This window comes from Rousettus aegyptiacus, unplaced genomic scaffold, assembly GCF_014176215.1.
Source record: "Rousettus aegyptiacus isolate mRouAeg1 unplaced genomic scaffold, mRouAeg1.p scaffold_m13_p_5, whole genome shotgun sequence".
Lineage (NCBI taxonomy): Eukaryota > Metazoa > Chordata > Mammalia > Chiroptera > Pteropodidae > Rousettus > Rousettus aegyptiacus.
Genome location: NW_023416308.1, coordinates 114,326,240 through 114,349,191, shown reverse-complemented (window position 1 = coordinate 114,349,191; position 22,952 = coordinate 114,326,240). Strand labels below are relative to the sequence as shown.

Sequence of the window (22,952 nt, the reverse complement as noted above, 5' to 3'; positions counted from 1 at the left end):
TCCTAAAGGAGGAAGTGTCTGCGGAGAACGAGAGGCCCTAGGAGCCTCAAATGGCCCACCTACCTCAGGATCAATCATTTAATCTAGCTCAGATCTGATTTCTTGGGGCCTAGGTCTGTTGGGGTGTCCAGAATCCTGGCATGGCGAGGCCTGAGGCTTGGGGATGCCCTGACTTGGGCTGCTCAGCAAGTGGGAGTGGACAGAGCCTCCTGCTCCCAAGTCACAGGAAGGGAGTAACTGAAGCAAAGAGGGCCTTCTTCTCTCCCTCATGGGACTCTGAAGGGGTCTGGGCACTGGGCTGGACACTGGGCCCTGATTCCAGCCCTGAGGCCCAATGGTCTCAGCGCGGTGCCCCATGGGTAACCCCCACCCCAGGGGTAGGTTCACACTAATGGAAGGCTCTGAATCACCGAGATCTGGCTTCTGAAGGCACTGAGAAGCAGGTGGGCTTAGGGGCTGGGGAGAGGGTGCGGCGCAGGCTGAGGAACCTAAGTTGGTGGGAAGGAGCACAAAAGGGCTCAGAGGATCTGGCTAGATGCTCCAGTGAGGGTCTGAGCAGCGGCGTGGGCTGGGAGATGTCAGCCTGCGCCTCTGCCTCCCCCGCCCACACTCCGTCCCATCCCTCCAGAATCCAGCACCCAGGATGAGGGGGACAGCCCTGGGGGAGGGGCAGAAGCTATTCAGGAAACGGAATGGGAGTTGGTCAGATGTAGGAGGAGACCTCCAAAACCATTGTGTGTGTGTTGGGGGGGGGGCATGTGGAAGTATAGAAGAAAATATTGTAAGGTGTGTGTAGATCCCAGCCCTCGGGACGGCTCCTATCAGGGTCAAGGTGAAGGGGTGAGGTCACTCCTGGGGTGAGGAGAACACCAGAGGAGTCTCAGAGGGCTGGCAGGATGCAGCCCACAGCTTTTGAAGGGTCCCCCGAGTGCAAGGACAGTGGTGGTGTCTGGCAGCAGGGAAGCCAACTTCAAGGAAGTTCCAGCCCGAGGAGAGCATTCAGAGGGCAGGGGAGGGGAGTGGAGGGACCCAGCCCACGGAGGAATGCTGGAGAGGGGTTCCCAGCCTCGAGCAGGGAGGGGTAGCTGCTTCAAGGAGAATTTCAGCCTTGGGGTGAGGGAAGCATCCTTGTGGAAGGTGGGTGACAGTCTTGAAGCGGGTCCCAGTTTCAGGAAAAAATAGTGGGAAGGTCTCAGCTCAGAGGGGGCCAACTTGAAAGGCACACAGGGTACCTGGGTCTCAGCCTCGGAGGCACACTGGGGGCTGGCGCCAGCCCGAGAGGCATGGAAGATAGTGTGTTCGGGGTTCAGGGCCTGGAAGGGGTCTGGGCCTCGATGGGGTTCCAGAGCAGCACAGTATCGGATCCCAAGACTGGGCTGCAGGAAGTGCGCTGGGGGCGGAAGGTGTCAGAGTTTAACGGTGTGTGTGCTGCAGGTCCTGGAAGGCATGAAGGAGGACCAAGTGTGGAAAGGGACTCAGCTCCAAGAAGTTGTGTGTTGGGAGACAGGGAGCCCAACTTTAGTGGAGGTGCGTGGTGACCTCCGGGAGTCTCCCAGCCCTGGGAGCCAGCATTGGACGGCTGGTGCCAGCCTGCAGGAAGGCCCCAGCTCGAAGGAGACGACTCCTGGGGTCCCAGCGTGGTGGAAGCACAGTGGGGGGTCCCAGTGCCCGGGGAGATCGGCGGAGGGGGGGGGCGGGGATACCTAGCGCGAAAGGTTGGCCGCCCTACCGGCCCGCAGTCCCTCACCTTCGAAGAAGCGCTGCAGCGCCTCCGTCTCGTCCACCACCTCCATGTCTGGCCCGTCCCGCCTGCCCGGCGTGCACTCCGCCCCGGCCCCGCTACAGCCCGGCCCGGGGGCGCGGCATCGCCGGCGCTGCCCGAGCGACAGTGCCGGCTCGGCTCCCGCTGCGGTCCCGCCGCTCCGCTGCCGCGTTCGCCCCCAGCGCGGCCCTGGCCCGGCCCCCGCCCGCCCCGCGAGCCCCGCCCGCCGCGCTCGGCGCCCCCTGCCGGCCGGCCGCGCGGCGGACAGGACGCGCGCTCTCCGGGCGGCGCTGCCACACGCTCCTGCCCCGGCCGGGGGCTGCGGGGCAGCCTGGCCTCGCGTGGGGAGGGAAGGGCGTGCAGGCCGGGCCGGGAGTCGCCGTGGCTGGGGTTGGGATCGTCGGCTTCTCCTTGCCCCGCAGTTCTTATTCCCCTCTTTGGACAGGGGAAGATAACAGGATTCTGAATCTTAAATGTTCAGAACCAAACCTCAGAGATAGTCTCTATTTCCATTCCTTACCCACCCCTCATCTCAGCAATAATAGTAATAACCTGCACTTAATGAACATTTCTTATGTGCCGGCCTGCACTGAGCACTTTACAGGGGTTATCTCATTTACAGGTAGCCTACCAAGGAGATACTAATATATGAATTTTAGAGATGCTGATGGAAACTGAGGCTCAGTGACAGTATGTACTGGGAGAAAGTACAGTTCTCTATACCTTCCTGTGAGGATGGAAATGTCCCCTGTGTTGCCCAATCTGGTAGCCGCTAGTCACATGTGGCTGCTGAGCACTTGAAATGTGGCCATTGAATAACAAACTGACTTTTCAATTTAATTTAATTTAATTGGTTCGGATTTAAACAGCAGTGTGTGGCTATGGTATTGGACAGCAAAGTTCTAAGAGTTTCAAGGGAATGAGGGGCAAAGCCAGCCTTCGGAGCCAGACCCCGGCAGACCTGGGAAACTGGCCTCTCCATCACTGCTTCACTGTGTGGTAGCATGAGAGCCGAAGATTCTACCTCCAGGCGTGTCCCGGGTAAACCCCCCACCCTCGCCCCTCTGCCTCCGCCCTGTGAGCACCTCCTTATCTCTGCCCTGCCCAACTGCACAGCCTCTCTCCTCACTGATCCCTATAATCCTCCCAAATCACTGTTTTAAAAATATAAATCAGACACGTCATTCCTTCGGTAAGACCTGTAGTTTCCGTTTGCACTCAGAACAGTATCTAAACCTCCTGCTCCGGCTCCAGAGGCCTCGTATGATCTGCCCCTGCCTGGACCGCTGAGCTCAGCTCCGACTTTTCTCTCCACGGCTCACCAAATCACAGTCACCAAGGCCTCCTTGCCGTCACTCAAACATGCCAGACCCATATCCGCCGCAGGGGCTGGGCACATGCAGTTCCATCGGTCTACAATGCTCGTCCCCATGGGGCTGGTTCCTTTTCAGCAGTCAGGCCTCAGCTCGCACATCGCCTCTCTGACGCCCTACCTAAAGCGGTTGCCCCTCCTTAGGCCTTTCTGCTATAAAGAGTTTTATTTAGTTTTTGTTACTCTCCTCCTCGCTCTAGAATGGAAAGCCCTATGACAGTAAGAGATTTTTCTGGCTTGGTCCTCGCTGTTGCTCCAGAACTGAGGACATTACCTGGCATACAGTAGGTGTGCTATAAATATGTGTTGAATGAATAGACGATGGCATCTTCAAACTGCAAATTCCTAGACCTCTGAAACCTTGGAAACAGGGAATTCTGGAATCCTAGACCCAGCGAATCAATCATATTATGGAAAGGCTCAACTCGCTGCTTCCCCAGATCCTCAGACACAGCAAGTCAGAGCTGGAAAAACCTTTTCCACCTCACTGCCGTCTGACAGGTGACGAAGCTGAAACTGAGGCCCAGAGGGGGAGGAGGGACTTGCGGACAGATCAGGACGCCAGCCTAGCTAGCCTAGAGCTCTCAGCTCTGCCTGCCAGTGGCCCTGGCAGAGGAGAGTGGAGACAAACTGGGCGGCAGGGTAGAGACGGGGTGGGAACCTGGGAGGCTACTTCCACCCAGTCCACCCTCCCCCTTCTCAGCGGCCAGCCATGGGGGAGGGGTGGCTGGTGCCTGAGCCCCAGATGTGGCCCAGTCAGCAGGCCCGTAGTGGCCCAGAGAAGAGGGTCAATGCCACAACAGTTCTGGAGCTGGGGGAGGGGGTGCCCAGGCCGGAGGGTGCCTCACAATGAGGTTTTGTCCCCCAGGGACCTCAAGCTGTCGCTCTTAGATATATAGAATGGGATTTTGCTGGAGGGCCCAGCTGTGTGTGCCCCCCCCCCCACAGGGGCTGGGCTGAGAGGGGGGAGCGGGCCACACTGAGGAGCCTATTCTTTTCCAGCCGATACACCCCAGAGGTTTTTCTCCCTCTGAAGCCTCCCCTAAGACAATTGTTATTCTCTGCTCTGCCTCTCCCTCCACCCGGGTCAGGCCTGTCTGTGAACAAAGTAGACCCCCACCTACGCCGTGTGATTTTAAAAAAAAATTTATTTTGGGAGTTGACTGGGACTGGCTGGAAAACTAGCTTCTTTATAAGCCTCACCTATCCACAGGTCTTTCTACCATATTCTAATGGCCCACTATTCAAGGGGCATCCTGATGAGCTAAGCCTTGCCCTTGTCTAGGTCATCCAAGGGTGGGGCGGGGAGAGATACCTGTATTTTATCCCTAACACCCCAACTCTTCAGGCTGGATTATTAAGTCTTTGGGTGACCTCGAAGTGGGATGGAGCATCCTGTTAATCTCATGAGAGCTGGCCTAGTTAGGGGGTTCAGGTCCTACCATCTCCCCTGACTTCCCGAAGCCACTGAGCAAAGGAGCAACCGTCCCCAGGCATTTTCATCTCTGGGCTTGGGGGAAAGGGTTAGCTGAAATGCCCCAGACTCGAGGGTTGCTACCCCCAACTCGCCCACGCCGGGCAGAGGCTGGGGCTGAGAGGGAGCCCCAGCAAGCCTGACATCATCAAGTAGGGCAGGGACTTACGGTTATGAGTAGCTGGCTGGAGACCAGTCCAGGAGAGGGTGGGGCTCGACCCGCTGGCCAGGCGTCCCTACCCTGGCCTTCCGAGGGCCCCCACAGCCCTGGGATCCACCCTTTGTACAGAGGAAGCCCAAAGGATGGTGAGTGGGAATGAGAGAGTCCATGAGGCTGGGGACACAGCTTCCCTTGACTAGGGTGAGGGGACATAACTGGATCTGGGGACCCTTCAGTGTGACTTCTCTCCTACCTCCCTCCCAGCTGAGATGGAGGGACCATCCAGGGGTCCCAAATGGGCACTGGGAAGCAGAACACCCCTTGAGTTCCTCCCAGAATTGCCCCCATGAGAGCCCTTTGCCATTCCACACTTGGCTGTGTGACTTTTGGCAAGTCACAGAACCTCTCTGGCCCTGTCGTTTCCTCTGCTCCACTAATTGGATAGAATAATTTGCAAATCGAATGAGACTATAGGGTGGGAAGAACCTTTGAAAACCATTAGGTGAGGATGGAGGCCAGAGTCCTAGGTGGGGAGACCTGGATTCTTGTCTTAGATCTGATCCCAGCACGAGAGTGACCTCGAGTAGGTCTTCACCCTTATCTCGCCTCAGTTTCCTCTTCTGTTCAGAGAGGCCTTGGGTGAAGATAGGCGTTGTTCTATCACCTTTCCCAAACTCTCACCAAGAAAGGTCACTCTGGACTGAGCCGTGGGAAGATAGAAGTGTAGGGAAGGGGAAGGTTAAAGTCAGGTCAAAGCTCAGCTGGGTCAGTGCCTAGGCCAGACTGCAGGTCATAGTGGGACTGGCTGGAGGAGCAGCGCCACCTGGTGTGTGGAGAGGGCAGGTCTCAGCATGGGGCTGACAGGAGGCCCAGCAGCCTGCCCATCCTGGCCCTGCAGCTGCTCCCCAAGCCTCACTGCCTTGGGACTAGGCTGGGCTTGGGTCCCTGGGGTGCCCTGAGTCTGGTCAGGCATTTGCATACTCCTAGGGAAGCCCTTGGCAAAGCCTTCCAGTGGACCCTGCATTTCTATGTGACCCAGCTGGGGGCTTCAGGGGAATCCTCGCTCCCTGCCCTAGCTCTCATTATTGGGTGGAGGGGGTGGGCACTGTCAGATCAGCCTGGCAGCCCAAGCGCTGGCTCTGCCATCTTGGGCAACTTACTTACTCTCTCTGAACCCCAGACCCTTAGGGAGGAGGAAGGCGCAAACAAGTCGCATCTTCCAAGGCTCTAATGAGGTCGTAAGGATCCCCTGGTATGTATCTGACATAGGCAGGGCCCCCATTCGAATGGGGTTTCGAGGGTCTTCTGCGACTCAAAGTGTGGTCCTGTGTCAGGGCTTTAACAGCAGCGAGAGCCAGTCTCAGAGCTCCCCACCCCCAGGCGCTGGGAAGAGAGGTCACTCAAGGCAGCCAGCATGCTTCTACATCCAGTTTATACACAGCTCTATACAATATACAGAAACCTTTATATACAGATATATTTATAGAATAAGCTATATTAATTTGTCTCTCCTTTTTACAGCAATATTAGTTTGGATCTTTCATACATTAAGTACAAAAAAAGTTAGGGGAGAATGGCATGTAGAGCGCACGAGTGTCTGTGGGGCCTGGCTGCCCTCTACCGATTGCATATGGAGGTCACCCAGGCCCCTGTGAGGACAGGCCAGCGCATGACTGGGAGAGCTTGTGCTGCAGGTCTCGGGGGCAGAGGGGGGGGTCGGGCCGAGCCGAGCCGGGCTGAGGGGGTTGGCTCAGACCCCCCAAGTGTGGTGTGGGAGAAAGGGAGAGACACGCAGTAGGCCCGCCCTTCAGGGCTGAGGTGGGGAGGGGGCAGGTTAGGGGTGGGCTGACCCTGGGGAGTCCAGGGCTGAGTCTGAGTCTGCCCCAGCCCCAAGCCTGTAACCTTGTGTGGCTGCAGCTTTGGGGTGGGGAGTCTGTCCCTGATGGCTCAGTCCTGGGCATGGGTGGGTGCCACACCCCCTTAGAGGTCCCAAGCCCACCTCGGCAAAGGAGGAATTAAAAGGCTAGACCCCCAAGTCTCCCTTCTATTGGCTGGGGTGCTCATTGGAACGTTACTCTGATTGATGATTTGTCTTTTTTTTAAACTCTAAGAGCCACTGATTCGTCTTGCTTCTGTGCTGGGCCCGGGCTATGCCAGCAGCGGGGCCCTCAGCTGGGGCAGCATCCTGGAGCCTGGTGAGGAGCGGGAGTCACGGAGTGAGGGAGGCCCAGCTCCCAGGTCTCTGTGCCCATCTGTCAGGGTGCGCAGGGGTCCCAGAGAGAGGTCTGGGCCAGTCTCAGCTATGTTAGGGGTCAGGCTCAGGGCGCGGGCCCCAGATACCAGTGATCGTGAAATGAGGGGGAGCCTAGACGGCCCAGGGAGGCCATGGTCAGGTTCGAAGTTGGGGAGCATGCCTCCGAGGAGATGAAGGCACAAGTGGACAGTCAGCATACAAGTTTTCCAAACCAGGGGTCAGAGCGACAGGCAATGTCCGACGCTGAGCTCATCTTCTGACCCCCAGCTGCATTACGCTCACTGGCTGTCTTCCTGGCAGGTTGGGGGTGGGGAGCAGTAGGCAAGCAGGTCAGGTCGGGTGGGGTGGGTGCCCCAGCAGCCCCTTCCTCAGGATCGGCACACTCATGCACATGCACACACACCCTACGTGAGCATGCCCAGCCTCCCGGCTTCGGCCTCTGGAGAACGGGCCGGCCTCCACCTCCCCACTGCTCCCCAGCCCAAAGGCGAAGGAACGCTTCAAGTAGGGGAGGCTGAGGCCTCTGGCTAAGCCAGGACGGCCCCAGAGCCCGACCCTCCACACCCCGCGCAGCAGAGAGCAGGGGGTCTCTAGCCAGGTCCCACGATGCCCCACTCTTGGCCCCACTTCCTGTCGACGTAACATTATGGATGGGAGGGAAGAAGGCCCAGGTGAGAGTCCAGGCCAACCAGGAGGGTCGTGAGGGGAGTGGAGGTGTCTGGTTTCAGATCCCAGGGCCTGAGGCTGCCTGGGCATGGGGGAGGTGATAGGAAGGGGTTACATGGGACCCTCCAAGGAAGCGGGATTTGGGGTCCCTCTTCCTCCCCGGGCACTGACCCTGCAGCCTGGGGTGCTCACGTCTGTGCCATCCACCCTTTGAATGGCCAGGGTCCCCAGGAATAGAAGGCGAGCCTGGAGGTAATGGGCGGGCGGGACAGGCTTGGGTGCTTATAACCCATTGACAGAGGGGTCGGCATGAGGGACGCCAAGCAGAGAAGGGGCGGTCCTGACCCCACCCTCCTCCAGGCCCCTCCGGGCCCCTGCCCTGCTCAGAGGGAGGCTACTGAACACACGATTGTGGCTGGGGGCTGGCAAGGCCAGGCCACGACCTGAGCCCAGCCCGGCAGCTTCTGTAAACACACACAGCACTGCGGGCCACCTTGGTGGGTGGGGGGGGGGTCACCCCAAGGGCTGGCTGGCAGGCACCAGGTCTGGGGAGCGGCCAGGGCAGATGCCGGCCTCGACCGCAGATGAGAATATGTGGAGAGGAGGCCACTCTCCATCTCGGCCCTGGGAGAGCAGCCAGAGGGCAGTGATGGGGAGTCAGTATGCCCATGGCCTGTCCTGGAATAGGGGGTACCAGGATGCCCCTGGGGTCAGGCTGGTGGGCTGCCCCAGGCCCCTCCCCGCTCCCTGCTCCTCCCCTATCTGAAAGGCCCAGATCCCAGCTGCCTTGGCTCTGAGGGGTCCTAAGCTGAGGTAGGGATACGGACCCCCAGCTCAGCAGCAGTGCCCCATGCCTGAGGCTAAACTGGACCCCGGGGGCCTCTCCTCCAAGCTGCCTGGCTCTGGGGGTAGCCACCTGGAGCCCGAGGGGCCACCTGCTCTGGCCTAGGCCTCTGCCGGCAGCCCCTCTGGGTGCTAGCGAGCCGAGATGACCAGGTCGTCCTGCTTGGCGGGGCTGGCCCCGTGGCCGGTGGGGGTAGAAGTCCGGATCTTGTCCACCGCCAGGCACTCCTGGCTGCTGAGCCCCGTGGGCGTCAGGTCCATGAGCTCGCCCGAGGAGCTGAGTGGGAAGGAGGGTGACAGCGAGATGCCGGAGGAGGGGTCGGCAGAGCCGGCAAAGCGCCTCGGGGGCTTGGGCACCAGATTGGGCTCGAACTGGGCTCGGAGCAGGATCTCCTGCTGGCTGGGGGACTTGGGGCCCTCCTCATAGTCGCTGGCGGGGCTCTCGGGCACCACCATGCAGTAGAGGTCTTGGAGGGAGCTGCTTTTGCTGTCCAGGTTGAAGAGGCTGTCGATGAACTCAGCGAACTCCAGCACCTGAGGGCTGGGCGAGTCGCCCAGACGCCCGTTGTGCAGCGCCAGCTCTCCGCGCGGGGCCACCCCACCGCCCCCCTCTTCCTCCTGGTCAGTGGCCGCCGCACTGGGGGGCCGCTCGGGGGTGGCGCCCCCGCTGCCCAGGGCCGCCTCCAGGGGCTGGGTGTCCTGCGAGTGCTTGGAGAGGCTGTCCGCGGCCAGCAGCTCGGTGCGGGAGCTCAGCGAGGGGTTCTCCTCGGGGATGGCGGGGTCGATGTAGAAGAGGTGGCCCTCGTCGCGCTCCAGCACCGCGTGGAGACTGGGCGAGCCGCGGATGCTGCGGAAGCCCGAGGATCGGCGGGAGTCGAAGCTGTACAGTGACTCCGTGTCCGAGAGGCTCTCCATGGTGGCCAGGGGCGCCCGCCGTGCCTGCAGCTCGGCCGCCAGCCGCTCCTGGGTGGACAGCAGCAGCAGCTCCACGGGGTCCTGGCGGGCTGCCGCCGCCGCAGCCACTGGGGACAGCAGCTGCCCCTCCGAGAAGCCCTCCAGGCTCATCTCAGACTGGGACTTGCTCCTGCAGAGGGCAGGGCGGGGGGGGGGGGTGAGGGTGGTGAGACTCAGAAGGGGCGCTGAGACTGACCCCCTCCCCAGCCCCCTGGCTGGAGGGAACTTGGGGAGGGTCAGGAGGGGAGAGTTGAACTATCTGGGGCAGGGACCTTTAATTTAAAAAAAAAAAAAGACTCCCAAGAACCCAAGACAGAAGACCAAGGGCTGGTGCTGGGTTGAGCCAGGGTGGGCGCCTCGAGGGCCTGAGGCTCTGCTGGGGGCTCTAGGCGCCCAGGAGCACTGCCGGGGGCACCCTCACCCATGTCCCGTCACTGCGGCCATGGGAGACCCAGGCCCAGAGAGACTGGCTGCCCAGGTCACTCATGAGGCCACAGGTCAGGGGAGAGAAGACGCAGGACCAGCAGCCCTCTGTGCCCCTCCCAGAGCTCTAGCCCCCCCCTCCTCACACTGGGGTTCCTCCCACCACGAAGTTGGCCCTCTGCTGGATGGGGGGCCCTGGCGTCTCTCAGCGGCACACCACCTGCTGGGAGCGAGTGAAAGGCCTGGGAGTCGGGGTGCAGCAGTTACTGCAACGAGAAGGAACACTGGCTCCCTCCTCTGGTCATGCAGCTGCCACAGGAGATGTACAAAAGGTAGGGAGCCGGGTCTAGGTGCCCCCTGGGGGCCTCTTCGGCAGTCTCCCGGCCAGATCTGTGCCCTTCCTGGGTGGGAAGGGTCCCGGAGAGGCAGGAGGATCCCCCTTGAGAGCCTGATGCCCGCGAACAGTGCTGTGAACGCGGGGTGTGTGTCTGGGAGCGTGTGCGCACAGCTCTGGTTTACGTATGCGGGGTACGTACGAGCCGTCTGCGTGTCGGCCGGCCACGTGTCTGTGTGTCTGCACTGGGCACAGGCGCGCTCATTCATTCACACGCAGGGCCGCCTCCCCAAGCGGGTCCTTGTGCATTTCCCGTGGCCTCTGTCTTGGCACATGTCTCTACGGGACTGTCTGCACTTAGAGCTACTTGTGAGGCGTGTAAGTTTCAGTACAAATACTTAAACACACGTGTGCCTGCACGGAAGGGCATGGGTGCCCACCCGTTTGGGTCTACATGGGTCTGAGTGACTAGATGTGTTTGTGGCCTGGGGGCCGTGTGTCTAGATGCCCACTGGCCCATGCAGTGGTGGGCTGGGGGACAACGGGGGCAGAGCAGAGGGGCCAAGTTCGCCTTCCCTGCCCATGTATGCAGAGCCGCGAGAGCATCCGGGCTCAGCCTACGCACAGGATGCACGTGCGTGCAAGCCTACGGGCCTTGAAACGACGCACCTGGCCACTGCGCTCTGGGGCGGGCAGGGCTCACCTGACGCTGCTGTTCCGATGGTCTGCAGTGGGCAGCCCCAGCGCGAGGCCAGCAGGCATGGGGGGCCCCGTGGGCAGTGGCTGCTGCTGGAAGATGAGCTCGGGGGTCAGGTCCACCTCAGTGGGGCTCACCATGACCTTAGCAGCGGAGAGCAAGGCTGTCTTGCCCTTGTTGTAGTTCTCCAGCACCTGGGGACAGGACGCGGAAGCTGGTGGTGGTGGAGGGGTGACAATCACGTGTAGGGGCAGGGCGGCAGGCCAGGCCTCTCGGACCAAACAGAGCTGCATGGGTCAGCTGGGCCGCACTCTCCTGCCCCCCAAACCCCTTCTCTAGGAAGGCCAAAGACAGGCCCTGCCTGGCTGCACATCTGTCAAGTGCCAGGTGGCCTTCAGGCCCTCTGAGTTCAACTTGCCTCGGACACAGGTCCGAGGGAGTCTCCTAAACTCCTCCCGACCACGGGGGCCACGTGGTGATGTGGATGGAGCAGGGGTGTGGAGGCCGGGACATGAGTGGGCTCTCTGGCCCCACTGCGACCCAGCTGGGGACTCTGGCTCACTTCTCTGAGCGTCCACACCCTTGCCTATAACATGGGGACAGAGGTACGGCTCGCAAGGCACCGCGGGCTCGAACGAGGCATTAGCGCCCAGGGCTGCCCAGGGGCTCACCTTGTTGAGGCCCTCCATGACCACGTAGGGGAGGTGCTCGTGCAGCATGGCAGGGGAGATGATCACCTCGTTGAAGGCCTTGTTGTCACCCCAGATGGCAAAGTACGTGGGCTCCTCCTGCTCACAGCAGCTGAGGAGACAGAGGGGCCAGAGGGAAGCCGAGAGTGGGTAGCAGCTTGGCCTTGGCCCCCGGGCCCTGGCTCTGCTTTGCCCTGGCTTAGCAGGAGCGAGGTGAACTCAGAGGCCCCCTGTCCAGCCTGGCCAGCTGGGCTGCACCCCTGGGCTCCTTGCTCTTGCTTCACCCTCAGCTCCCACCCCCCACCCCTACTTCCCAGTCCAGCCGGGAACAGAGGCTGAGAAAGGCTGATCTTGAACCTCAGCTATGGTCCTTCCACAGCCATCTCCATACTCGTGGCCTGGGCCAGGCCTGTTGCACCCTGGGCAGGGCCCAGCTCCCAAGCCTTTTGTCAGAGGAGGCAGTCCTCGCTGGAGGAGGGTCCCAGGCCCACCCTCTGAACGGGCATGACGGGGGAGACGTACTTGCCCACCTTTCTCTCTCTTCTGGACCCCCAGCCCTTGCTCACAGCTGTCTGCCACCTATCCCAGAGGTGATGCCAAGTGACAATGGGGGTACAGCTGGCCAGGGCCTTAGGGTGACCCCTCCGGGACATGCACTTTTAAATGGACCACAAGTGGGGAGAGACGCCCTAGGGAACACCAGAGAAAAGCTGACTGGGGACAAAGGCTGGGGCTGTCACGAGAAGAGTCTGGGGTGCTGCTCTGGGCTAGTCTTGGTCTATTTCCAGGGCAACCCCGTACCCCCACCCCACCCGCTGTGGGTGGCCTGGACCCCGGTCTCTTCGCCTCTGGCCCTCGGCCTGAGGGGTGCCTGAGCGAAGGCTGGCTCATCCCCCAGGCCCCTGGATGATGCAGGTCCTGCCCCGGCGGACCGAGTTGCAGGCGGCACCTACCAGCACTGCTCCGCGGGGTGGTTGTGGACCACGTGGATGATGCGGCCGGGCGGGTAAAGCGGGGTGCTGGCCGACAAGGCAATGGTCAGGTCGCTGGGGTGGGTCCAGAGCCGTGTGCTGGCCAGGGCGGCCACTTCCACCTCCTCCGGCAGCTCCGACTTGGGGATGCACTTGGTGGCCCCCACGATGATCCGCCACTGTGTAGGCAGCGGGGAGGTGGGGACAGCTGAGCAGCTCTGGCTGGCTGGGCGGGGCAGAGGTGCTCAGGAGGAGAGTTCATAGGTGGCGGGGGAGGGGGGTGGCCGTGAGGCCGAGGAAAGGGCAGCGCCCCCTGGAGAGGCATTGCTGAGGTGGACAGGGCTGGAAAGCAGCTAGAGGGACAGTCAAGCCCTCATCTAGTGGACAGGGGGACAGGCCCAGCGAGGGGGAGGCACCTGCTCTACGTCACAATGACAAGAGCCCAGGACTGGGCCTGACAGGAACCAGGCTCCTGCAGGCAGACAACATCCCCTCAGACTTTACCGCCCCGCTGCTCAGTCACCCTTCAGGGCGAGGGCCACCCGGTACCTGGTACCTGCGGCCTGGCCTAGAGCACTGCCTGCCAGAGGGTCAGGGGCACCAAGGTTGGGAAGAGTCCAAACTGGGTTGGGGGCACAGAGGACCCGCTGGTCCAGGTCAGCCGCCTCCTGGCGACCAGCCTCCCCTTGGCCTGGCCTGCCGAAGGCTGGCTTGCCACAGGAAGTATCCCCCAGTGTCCTTTAAAGGCTTGATGAAGGTTTAGGAAGGGCTGACCCTGTCCTCTCCACTGCAGTGGAAGATCAGACCAAACTGTAGCCCGATCCGCCCAAGGTGAGGGCCAGGCACCCCCTGAGCCAGCAGCAGGTTTTGGAAGAGCCTTGAAGCCCAGAGCCTCGGAGATGGCTTTCTCCTGCATTTAGGCAGCTCTGTGGGACGGGAGCCAGGACTCAGGAGCCCCCAGCTAAAAACCGACCCGGTGACAACTTGTGTGAGCAAAAGCAAGCTCCTTGACCACTTTGGGCCTCAGTGTCCCCATTTGTGCAAAGACAGGCAGGTGAATGAGCTCAGAGATGCTGAGGGACTGATGGCCTGAGGTTTAAGACACCGACCACACCCCAGGCTGGCCTCACGCGCCGGGGGCCGCTGTGCTTTGGGCCGGGGAGATGGGCAGGGCAAGGGGCAGACATGGCGCCCAGCGCAGGCGCGGCCAGGCGGGACGGGGCGGGGGGTGGGGGCTCACTTTGGGCTTGGTGCTCCGCTGCAGCACGTCCAGGAGCTGTCTGCGGAAGCCTTCCAGCTGAGAGAGGCCGATCCTGGGGGAGGGGGAAACGAGCGTCAGCCTGGCCTAGCCGGGGACCGGGGGAGGCACGGCGTGAGGGTGTCATGGGGACAGGCACACACGCGGCCCCTGGAAGAGGAAGACCCGGCTGCCAGGGTCACAGAGTTGGGGCAGGGGAGTCTGGCTCGGCAGAGCCAAGCCAGGGAAAGGGTGCCAGGCAGGGCGGGCCCACCTTGCCCTCTCAGCTAGGGCGCCTGAGAGCATGCAGGGGGTCTCTGGGGTCCTTTAGGTGGGTGGGGGTCTGCATGAGGGAGATGTGGAGCCCGGGCGAGGCCCTGAGGAGGGAGGACCAGCCCAGGCTGGGACAGTGGACAGAGGGGGCAGCAGTGACTCGCCTGGGGACGAGATCTTTGCCCAGAACCACAGCTGTCACAAATTCCTTGGAGTACTCCATGGCGTCCTCACTGCAAGGGAAGCCGAGGAGGGGCTCAGGTGGGGAGGGCGCCCTGGTCCAGCTCTCCTGGGGTTAGCTTCTAGGTGCGAGGCCCCCTGGGGAGCGTGCAGGTAGGTGCCTGGCCCTGCCCTGCCCTTCTTGCCAGGAGGACTTGGCCGGAGGTAGATCCGGGGTCCTCCTGGCTTTTGACAGAGCCCCCCCTCCACTTACCAGGCCACTCCCAGGCTCTCCCACTGACCAGAAACCAGACTGCCCAGTCCAGTCCCCAGCCCTGTCCCACCCCCGAGCCCCAGCCAGCCCCAGCCAACTCTGAGGCCCTAGGCGGCTCACCTCAGCAGGCCCCCCGGTGGGGAGTAGGCAAAGCACTTGAGGGTCGGGTACTGGGGGCGCAGGAGGAAGGAGAGGATGGCGGCGGTGCCCGCACCCAGGGAGTGGCCCACCACAATCAGGCCGTAGTGCTTAGTTCCGCGGCCCTGGGGACCGAGAGAAGCCTCAGAGCCCGGCCCCTACCCGCCAGGCCGACTGTCTCAGCTCACACCGGAGAGGCAGAGGGGTCTCCCCGGAGTCCTGGAGTCGTGTCTGTGATGCGTGGGTGCTAGGCAGAGGAAGGGCCAAGGGAGGCCCCCCACGGGGAAACTTCCTGGGGAAGACTAGTCTAACCAACTCCTACGCATCCTTCAAAACCTTGCTCAGAAGTTACCTCCTCGGAGAAGCCCTTCCTGATCTCCTGGGAGAGCCTTACTCCCTTCTAGACACTGTGTCTACACCTAGGAACGACCTTTGTACACGGTGATTATACTCTATTATAATCATTTGGTCACCTGCCCCAGACCCTGTGTCTCAACAACTAGACAGGTCTCCCGAGGCCAGGGCCTGCTTGGCTTCGGGAAGGGCACTCAGGAGCACCTCGGGAGCCGCCTGCATAGGGAGTGGGCGGTGGGCGGGGCCCAGATCGCCCCCAGCCGGAGCAGCACCCCTTCTATTTGCTCTGCAATTATTGTCTTTATCATCCTGCTGTGTGTTTTAGAAGCCCCCAGCCCAAACCATCTTTGTGCCTCTACTGCCTGGCATGGATCAGGCGTGTATATCTGGGTGAGGCTGAGCCGGGGTGCCCAAGAGGAGCAGGTGCAAAAGAGGGAGGGGTCAGAGGGGGCAGGAGGAACTGAGCAAGTGAGGGTGCCGGGAGCCAGGGGTCCACGGAAAGTGAGGGAGCCTGGTCCTCAGGGGCGGCTCCATCCGTTCACCAATCTCCCGCTGGGGGGCGGGAGGGCTGGGCGCGGCGAGGGCTCCGCGGCGTGGGACACGCCTCACCAGGTCTCTCCCGAAGGCCTGGGACAGGACCATCTCCTGCTCCAGCTTCTTCTTGATGTACTCAGCCGACAGGACCATTCCCTGGTGGGTCGGAGGGGAAGAGAGGTGGGTGCTCGGAGAGGGGCCAAGACAGAGGAAGGCCTGTCGGGGACCAGCAGGAGCACAGTGACCGGCAGCTGACGCCCCTGACGTCCCGCCCACTGCCCCCCTCTGGTCCACATAACAGGCCTGTGGTGGCCGCGGACACTGTATCACATTGTTTCCGTTTCACAGATGAAGAAACTGAGGCGCAGAGGGGTTGAGCGTCTAACAGAAACCAGTGTGACCCCCTCCCAGCTCTGCCTCCTCGGGCCCTTCTGGGTCAGGATCTGAGCCAGGCAGGGGTCCTGGTGGACGGACCACGGTGGACCTTCCAGACACATTGCGCCTCTCTGACCAATCTCCCCTGGTGAGCCCAGCAAGCAGGGAGGACCGCCCCGCCCCCCCACCATCAGGGCAGATCCATGAGCTGGCAGTGGGGAGGGAAGGCCAGGGGCCCCCAGGGGCCCACGTGGTGGGTACCTTGTGTCCCAGCCAGGTGCCATGGTGCCCCTCCACGGGGAGGCGCTCAGCGTCACCAGTCAGGTCTGTCAGGGCGTCCTTGTGGGGAGAGGATACGGGTGAGGGGCGGGGCTGAGGACAGGAAACGAGGGCAGCGAGGGGGTCCCCAGGGACGGGCGAGGAGCCTCGGGCAGCATACCTTGGGAGACAGGGTTCCCCGAATACTGATCACCACCTTCTTCTTGTCGTGATCCACTGCCACGTAGAAGGGGGTTTCGTACACCTAGGAGGAGGGTGGCTTGTGAGCCTCAGTGGCCCGGGGATGGAGCCAGACTCAGGCCAGTGACCTAAGCAAGCCTCCTTCCTGGTCAGAGGATCTGCCTCCGCCAGCCCCTGGGCCCCGGCCAGGCTGCCGGCCCCCAGCTTCCCCCTGTGGTCAGCCCCAAGCGCTGCCGCCCTGCCTGCCACGTCCGGAGGGCTGGCTGTCCCTCTCCAAGGCCTCACCGCTTCCTTCCACAATTCCTTCCCCTAAAGGCTGGAGCCAGGGAGCCCCGACACTGCGTGTGGATTTGAGGTCCACTCTGTAGACACGGAGAGGGTGTGGGGAGAAGGGTCCACCCTGGACTGCCCAGCTAGGACACGCCTGGAGGCTGCCGTTGGCAGTGCCAGCAAAGCCAAGGGCTCCCGCTGCCTGGGAGGACGGCTCGGGACCCCAGGGCCCTTGGCCACCTGCTCCTGACACGGGGCTGCAGCGCCCCCTGGCCCTCCACGGCCTTGCAGAGGACGAAAGCTGGGGGCGCTGCACGCCGGCCCAGCCCGGCCCGCCCAGCCCCTCACCGCATCGTGGCAGGAGGTGTAGACGATGTCCACTGCAGTCATGTTCTCGTCCAGGAAGTGGCGGCGGATGGCAATGGCGTTGCAGCCGCAGCAGTTGTCCTCCTCGATGGTGACGCCGGGGGCGAACCGGGGCCGCGTGGGGCACAGGCAGCACCTGGGGCGGGGCGCCAGGGCCTCAGGGCCAGCGACCGCTGAGGGAGCAATCTCGCCCTCCCCAAACCTCCTTGCAAAGCGCTACTGGGCCGCTCCCAGCCCTCGTCTCACGTGGCCTCGTGGCCGCTCGTGACCCAGGGGGTCTTTCCCTCCCCCTCGAAGTGCGTTCCCCACTGGGCCAGGGGCGTCCTCTCTCCTGGGCTGTGCCTCCTGCGTTCACAGCCTCCTCGGCCCAGAGGGCAGCTCTGGGCTCCTGCAGGACCTCATCCCATCTGGGCAGCGAACTGCCCAGACCTCCAGATGGTCCCCTCCCACCGCTCACGCAACGCCTCCTCTGACGCCCCACAGGTCCCGGCCCTGACGGCCCACGCTGCGTGCTCCCCACAGCCCCCCGCAGCCCAGCGCTCGGCGCCCAGTCCCAGGCTGGAGTCACCGTCTTCACTTCCTGCTGGTCAGCACATCCGCTCCCTCTGCCTCCAAATCCACAACCAGCCTGACCGCTTCTCCCTCGCCGGCACCCCCTCCACTCCATGCCGCCCTCGTCTCTGCCTGTGACTGCCACAGTGGCCTCCTGACAGGCCTCCCTCGTCTCTGCCGGCCCCTTACCGTATCAACTCAGCAGCCAGAGTGACTTTTTAAGATTTGTCAAGCTGCGTCACTTCACTCAAAACCCTACGACACGGCCCTTCTCGCCCAGTGGAAAAGCCGGATCCTTTCAGGGGCCCGGGGCCCTGCCCCCTCGGGCCCTGCCCACCTGTCCCGGGCTCTCCGGCCTGCTCCCTCCGACTCCCCTCTGCTCGCAGGCACCTCCCTGCCTTCCCTCAGAGGCACTGGCTGTATTTCTGCCTCAGCATCTTCGCACCCATGGTTCGCTCTGCCTGAAACACTCTTCTAGATGGTCAGTGGCTGGACTCATTTCTTTCAGGCTTCTGCTGAAATGTTATGTTATAGTGAGGTCCACCCTGGCCACCTCATCTAACATAGCCAGCCCCTCGGACAGCATTCCCCAGCCCCAATGACACACCAGCTCTAATTTTTTTCTCTGAAGCTTCCCTCTGCTCCAGGTTGGTGCATTGTCTGAGCCTCCCCACCCAGCGATGGCCTCCACAGGGTAGGTTTTGCTCTGCTTGGTTAACAGCTATTTCCCCAGCACCAAAAACAGCACCAAGCACAGAGCAGGCTTCCCCAAGTGAGTGGGTGAGCATCGGAGCTGGCCACCCAGCAAGGACTGCAGCTGCTCCTCTGGCCACCAGAGGGAGCCAGCACCCAACAGATCAAGCCAGGAACTGTGAGAGCATGTGACCCACCCTTGCCACCTGTCTTAAGATGACAGCTGAGATTTGATGAATAATCTTGAATTTTAGGGATGCTAAGAGGTTTATCTTCACTCGAGTAGCACCTGAGGGCTTGTTACACATTTCGCAATGGGGGAGAGGGCTCAGTGAGAAGACTCGGGTGGGGCCAATCTCAGAAGCCACTTCAATGTATGCTGGGGGAGCCCCCCCACCCCATGCCAGGCCACGTGGGGCCAGGCCTGGATCTGGGGGCCGGGCTCCTGCTCTCAGGCTGCTGGCTGCTCTCTCCAAGCACAGCCCCCGCCTCAAACACTGAGCATGTGGCCGCTACGGTGTGGCCTTCGGCAACAGACCTGGGCTCGAGTCCTTGCTCTGGTGTGTTTCTTCCCGACTGTGAGGGCCTGGGAGGGGGCACTCAGCCACCCGAAGGCTCCGTATCCTCCTCTGTAAGAGTGCAGTGCTGACAGCTACTTCACAAGGCTAGTGTGACATCGAAAGCCCAAGACGCAGAAAGCGTCCGGCATACGCCAGGCACACCACGAATGGTGGCTCTCCCTCAGTCCAGTGAGAGGGCAGCCTCTGAGGCAGTGGTCTGAGAGCCGGGGGAACGGGTGAGAGCAGCAGGGCCAGCAGCCTGGGCTCCTAGGAGGGGCCTGCCGCCCTGTCGAGGCCAGCACCCCTGCATAGGCCTGGCTGGCCATGCTGTGTGGGGCAGGAGAACTGCAGCCAGGCGGAGGGCCTGGGCCCGAGGCAGGTCGGCAGTTCCTTCTGCTGGCTGGTGCTGGGACTCTGGGTCGCTATGGACGGGCCGGCCCTCAGAGAAAGAGGCCCGGTCCTCTGGCTTCCATCCCAACACCTTTGGCTGCAGGCCTGGCCTTCAGGGTTGCCCCTTCTCCACCCCTTAGATACCTGTTCTTCCAGGCAGGGACCCAGCTGGGCCTTCCTGGGTTTCTGAGGACTGCCTGCTCTCTCTCCCCGGAGCTCTGAGAAGCCGATACAAACGCCAACATCCTTCCTGCATGCAGAATGCCTCAAATGCCTGGCCTGCCAGTGACGCCCTGGCTTCTGAGAAAGCCTGTGGGCAGGCCAGACAGACACTGCCCTACTAATGACATCCTCACTCTGCCAGTGAGTAAGGGAACAGGGTCCTGGGCATGGGACTCCTGGGCTGCTACTCGTTTCGAGAAGCTTTCGGCTGCAGCAGGGGCTCCCAAGGATGTTGAGAGGAATCCCAGCCGTGTGCAGGCTGGCAAAGATGGGAGGGGGCATGCAGTGCCCTGGTCCACTCTGTCGCTCGCTTCGGGAATGGTGAGAAAGAACACGGTCCCAAGAGCCACCCAGCTTTCTGTGGAGGGGTGTGGCTGCTGCTGGCCCTGAGGGCAGGGGCGTCACAGGCAGAAGCTCCCTGCCCAGCATGCCAGCCTTTCTGGAACAGGGAGCCAGGGAGCTGTCCTCCTTCTGGGTGGCCTGGGCTGACGTCAGAGACAGCAAGTAGGGGAGGGGCTGTGAAGGGCCTTCTCTTTGTCTTGCCAGAGGCCTCTATGGATTGGGCCTCTTTACCAGCAAGGTCCTTTCTTTCAGAAAGGAAGAGCGCAGGAAGGGAGAAGGAGAAGAAGGGGAGATGCGGGTGCAGGGGAGTGGCCGAGAGGGCTAGGTGGGGGGGGGGGGCGGCAGGAGGGATGGGAACCGGCGGCGCAACACCTCCTTTAATCCTCCCAAAACCATTCCAGGAGGTGTGCATCACGGGCCCCACTTTACAGGTATAGAAACCCAGGCTGGCAGAGGGAGACCCACTTGCCCAAGGCTGCAAGCAACAAAGTCCAGATCCAGACCCAGGACGATGTGATCCCAAAGCCCACGCTCTTCCCTAGCCAGGGCTGAGGCAGAAGCAGGGAAGTGGAGGCCCAGAGACGGTGCGGTGCAGCAGAGAAGCAACGGCGGGCCGCCGGGGCCGGGGGGGCGGGGGGCAGAGTGGGCACGGAGGGCGGACCAGCGCACATGCGCAGTGCGCTTAGCGACGGCCGTCCTCAGGAGGCGGGCACCACGGCCTCGGCTCCTCCACACACGCTGGCTGCGGGGAGGATGGGACGGTACTCACGAGCAGGACCGTGCCAGCTGGCAGAGGCCGCAGGCGGGCTTCCGCATCAGGTACATGGGCCACCCGTAGGCGGCCAGCGCAAACAGCATGTAGTAGCACACCTCTTTGTAGCGGAGCATCTCTTGCTGGAAGAAGGGAGGAGTCGGAGGGCGGTCACCTCCTGCCCTCAGGGCCCGTGGGCCCCCACAGGCCGCAGATGCCACCCCATCCTGGGGGAGGGACCGCTCCTCCAGATGAAAATTGCATTTCCCTAATTATCTCCCTGTAACCAGGGCAAGTATCCTCCTGAGACCTGTCCTGTTGCTCTGGTCTCAGAATTAACGATTTGGGGACAGAAAAACACTGAGAGTCCTGGATCGATCTCCTTGCCCGGTTTCCCAACAAGGGAAGAGAGGGGGGCACGAGTGGCCATCATTCTGCTGTGGCAATCAGGCCCTGGGAAGGGACACTTCACCCTGAGAGGCCCAGGGCCCTCCAGCTAGAGTGTCCAGGCCCTGACAAGCAGGCCAGCCCTGGGGACAGAGACGAGCTGGGTGAGCAGGTCCTCGGGTTCTTTGTCTGCAAATTCAGGGAGACTGCAGCCTGCCACACTGAGTCACTGGCCTGCAGGGGTGTCCGGGCAGATTGGGATCTCTCCAGGGAAAGGCGCCAGTTAGAAGCCCAGTGTCTGAGGCCAAGGGCTGTTGCTCTCAGCCTGCAGGGCTGGAGGGAGGGAGGGAGTGACTGGTGTCCCAGCAAAGCCCTCTTGGTGTCCTGGTACCCCAGGCACTGGAGGACTCCTGCACTTAGAGGGAATTAGTCACCTTGTAAAAGTTAAGGAGGGTGATTAAAGTTAAGGAGGGTGATTAGTCATCTTGTAAAGTAAAAAAGGTAGCGCCTTAATCAGGGCCCAGAGGTGTGGAACCCTGGCGCTCTGTCTGCTCTTCAGGAAGGAGCTGGAGAAGATAATTATCTCTCTGAGCTCCGGGCTGCAGGGCGGGGCGCTGGCAGCCTCTGCCAGGTGGCAGGCAGGGAACCCAGCCTGTCCCTGCCCCTCCTCCTCTGTGGTGAGAGCACCTGCCATAGACCAGCTGTGTCAGAAGGGGATACAAAGGCCCGCTTTGGGAGCGGGGAGAAGATAGAGACCCGAGGCGATCCCAGGAGACTGAGACCCGAGGTTGAACCCTTCCTAGCAGCCCAGACTGGTACCACTGCGTCTGGTAGCACACCGGGAACTGGACTCAGGATGGCCCGTTTCCTCCCCACCAGAGCTCCGTGTGGAAGGGGTGCCCAGAGCCACCCACACAGGCAGCAACGGGCTGGGGGGGGGGGTCAGGGACTTGCTCAAGGTCACAGTGACAGCACACAGCTGACACATGCCCACATCGGTTTGCTCCCGAAGCAGGGTGGGCTGTAGTGTCAGCCCAGGTGCCAGGGGACTGGCTCCGCGTTCCCCTGTGACATGCACACTGGATTTCTACCGCAGGCGCTGGGGGTGAGGTTCTGCGCCTCAGAAGGGCTTGGGAACCGAAGCGCTATATCCCGCTGCCTTGTATGACAATCACAAAGGCAGCAGTGACAGCAGCGGCTCACCCTGGGGAAGCACTTTATAACCTCCAGGGGCCAGGACCAAACGTCCCGAGTGTGGTCAAACAGATTCAGGGGGTTCGTTTGTAGACCCGGAGCGGCGGTGGGGTTCTCAGGAGGAAGGCGGGGGGCGGGGGTGCCACCTGGGAAGAGGGACTGTCTGGAGAGCTGCAGGGGACCCACGGTGCAGCAGATGGTTTGCTCAGGTCCTTCGAGCAGAAGGAGAGAGGGGCCGGGCGCGGGGCGCGGCGGGGGCGGTTCTGACTTACCGAGTTCTTGAGGTCGAGGTACTTGGTGTTCCTCGTCACTGGCATGCCCGACAAGAAGGCCAAGATGTCGTTGTTGGCCTGTAAAACAGGCGTGTGAGGGTGGCCGCCCCAGGCCGAGCCGCACGGCTGGGAAGGGGGGTCTGGGCGCCGAGCCCTGCACCCCGCCTGCTTCACGAGGGCCTGAGTGGCTTCTGGCTCTCTGTGACCCGGCCAGTTTCCCAAAAGCCAAGATCTCCTCTTATTTCCAGCTGCTCCCCTTCCATGCAGAGCATCACCCCAGGAAGCTCCTAGCCCAGGCCAAGGTCAGGGGGTGGGGTGGGGGGGAGGAACGCATCTTGCAGAAGACGCTGGGACACCCAAGCCGGGACTGGCGTGTGGGCGGGGCTGCGGAGGACAGGGGGGGAGAGGCAAAGGCACGAGGCTGAAGCCCGAGCCGTGGCATTCATTAGCCCCTGTGCTTGGAAGTCTCTTGCAGCAGCCCGGGAAGCAGGCACACGTGGCCCAGCTGATGGAAGTCCCTCAAGTAAGAGCCACAGTGGTGGCTGCAGGAA

General features: G+C 62.1%; 2 protein-coding genes and 1 pseudogene across 16 annotated transcripts in view; 1 reads left to right on the top strand and 2 right to left on the bottom strand.

The window, feature by feature from the left end:
* MYRF (myelin regulatory factor) overlaps nt 1-1,937 on the bottom strand; it is a 33,878-nt gene extending 31,941 nt beyond the window's left edge. For all 12 annotated transcript variants that reach the window (XM_036220392.1, XM_036220394.1, XM_036220400.1 and 9 more), the window contains exon 1: nt 1,748-1,937. In XM_036220392.1, coding sequence (XP_036076285.1) covers nt 1,748-1,793 — 46 coding nt within the window. In that variant the 5' untranslated portion in view covers nt 1,794-1,937. The remainder of the gene's footprint in view (nt 1-1,747) is intronic.
* A 4,245-nt stretch (nt 1,938-6,182) lies between these two features.
* DAGLA (diacylglycerol lipase alpha) overlaps nt 6,183-22,952 on the bottom strand; it is a 61,144-nt gene continuing 44,374 nt past the window's right edge. For 2 of the 4 annotated variants that reach the window (XM_016134221.2, XM_016134222.2), the window contains 13 exons: nt 22,402-22,479; nt 20,567-20,691; nt 17,021-17,174; nt 16,383-16,466; nt 16,205-16,282; nt 15,644-15,724; nt 14,663-14,805; nt 14,274-14,342; nt 13,840-13,912; nt 12,582-12,778; nt 11,611-11,740; nt 10,946-11,133; nt 6,183-9,615 (listed from right to left, as the gene is read on the bottom strand). In XM_016134221.2, coding sequence (XP_015989707.1) covers nt 8,664-9,615; nt 10,946-11,133; nt 11,611-11,740; nt 12,582-12,778; nt 13,840-13,912; nt 14,274-14,342; nt 14,663-14,805; nt 15,644-15,724; nt 16,205-16,282; nt 16,383-16,466; nt 17,021-17,174; nt 20,567-20,691; nt 22,402-22,479 — 2,352 coding nt within the window. In that variant the 3' untranslated portion in view covers nt 6,183-8,663. The remainder of the gene's footprint in view (nt 9,616-10,945; nt 11,134-11,610; nt 11,741-12,581; nt 12,779-13,839; nt 13,913-14,273; nt 14,343-14,662; nt 14,806-15,643; nt 15,725-16,204; nt 16,283-16,382; nt 16,467-17,020; nt 17,175-20,566; nt 20,692-22,401; nt 22,480-22,952) is intronic. The other 2 variants (XM_016134220.2, XM_016134219.2) reach the window with 1 other exon arrangement.
* Nucleotides 6,711-7,553, top strand: LOC107504760 (annotated as a pseudogene).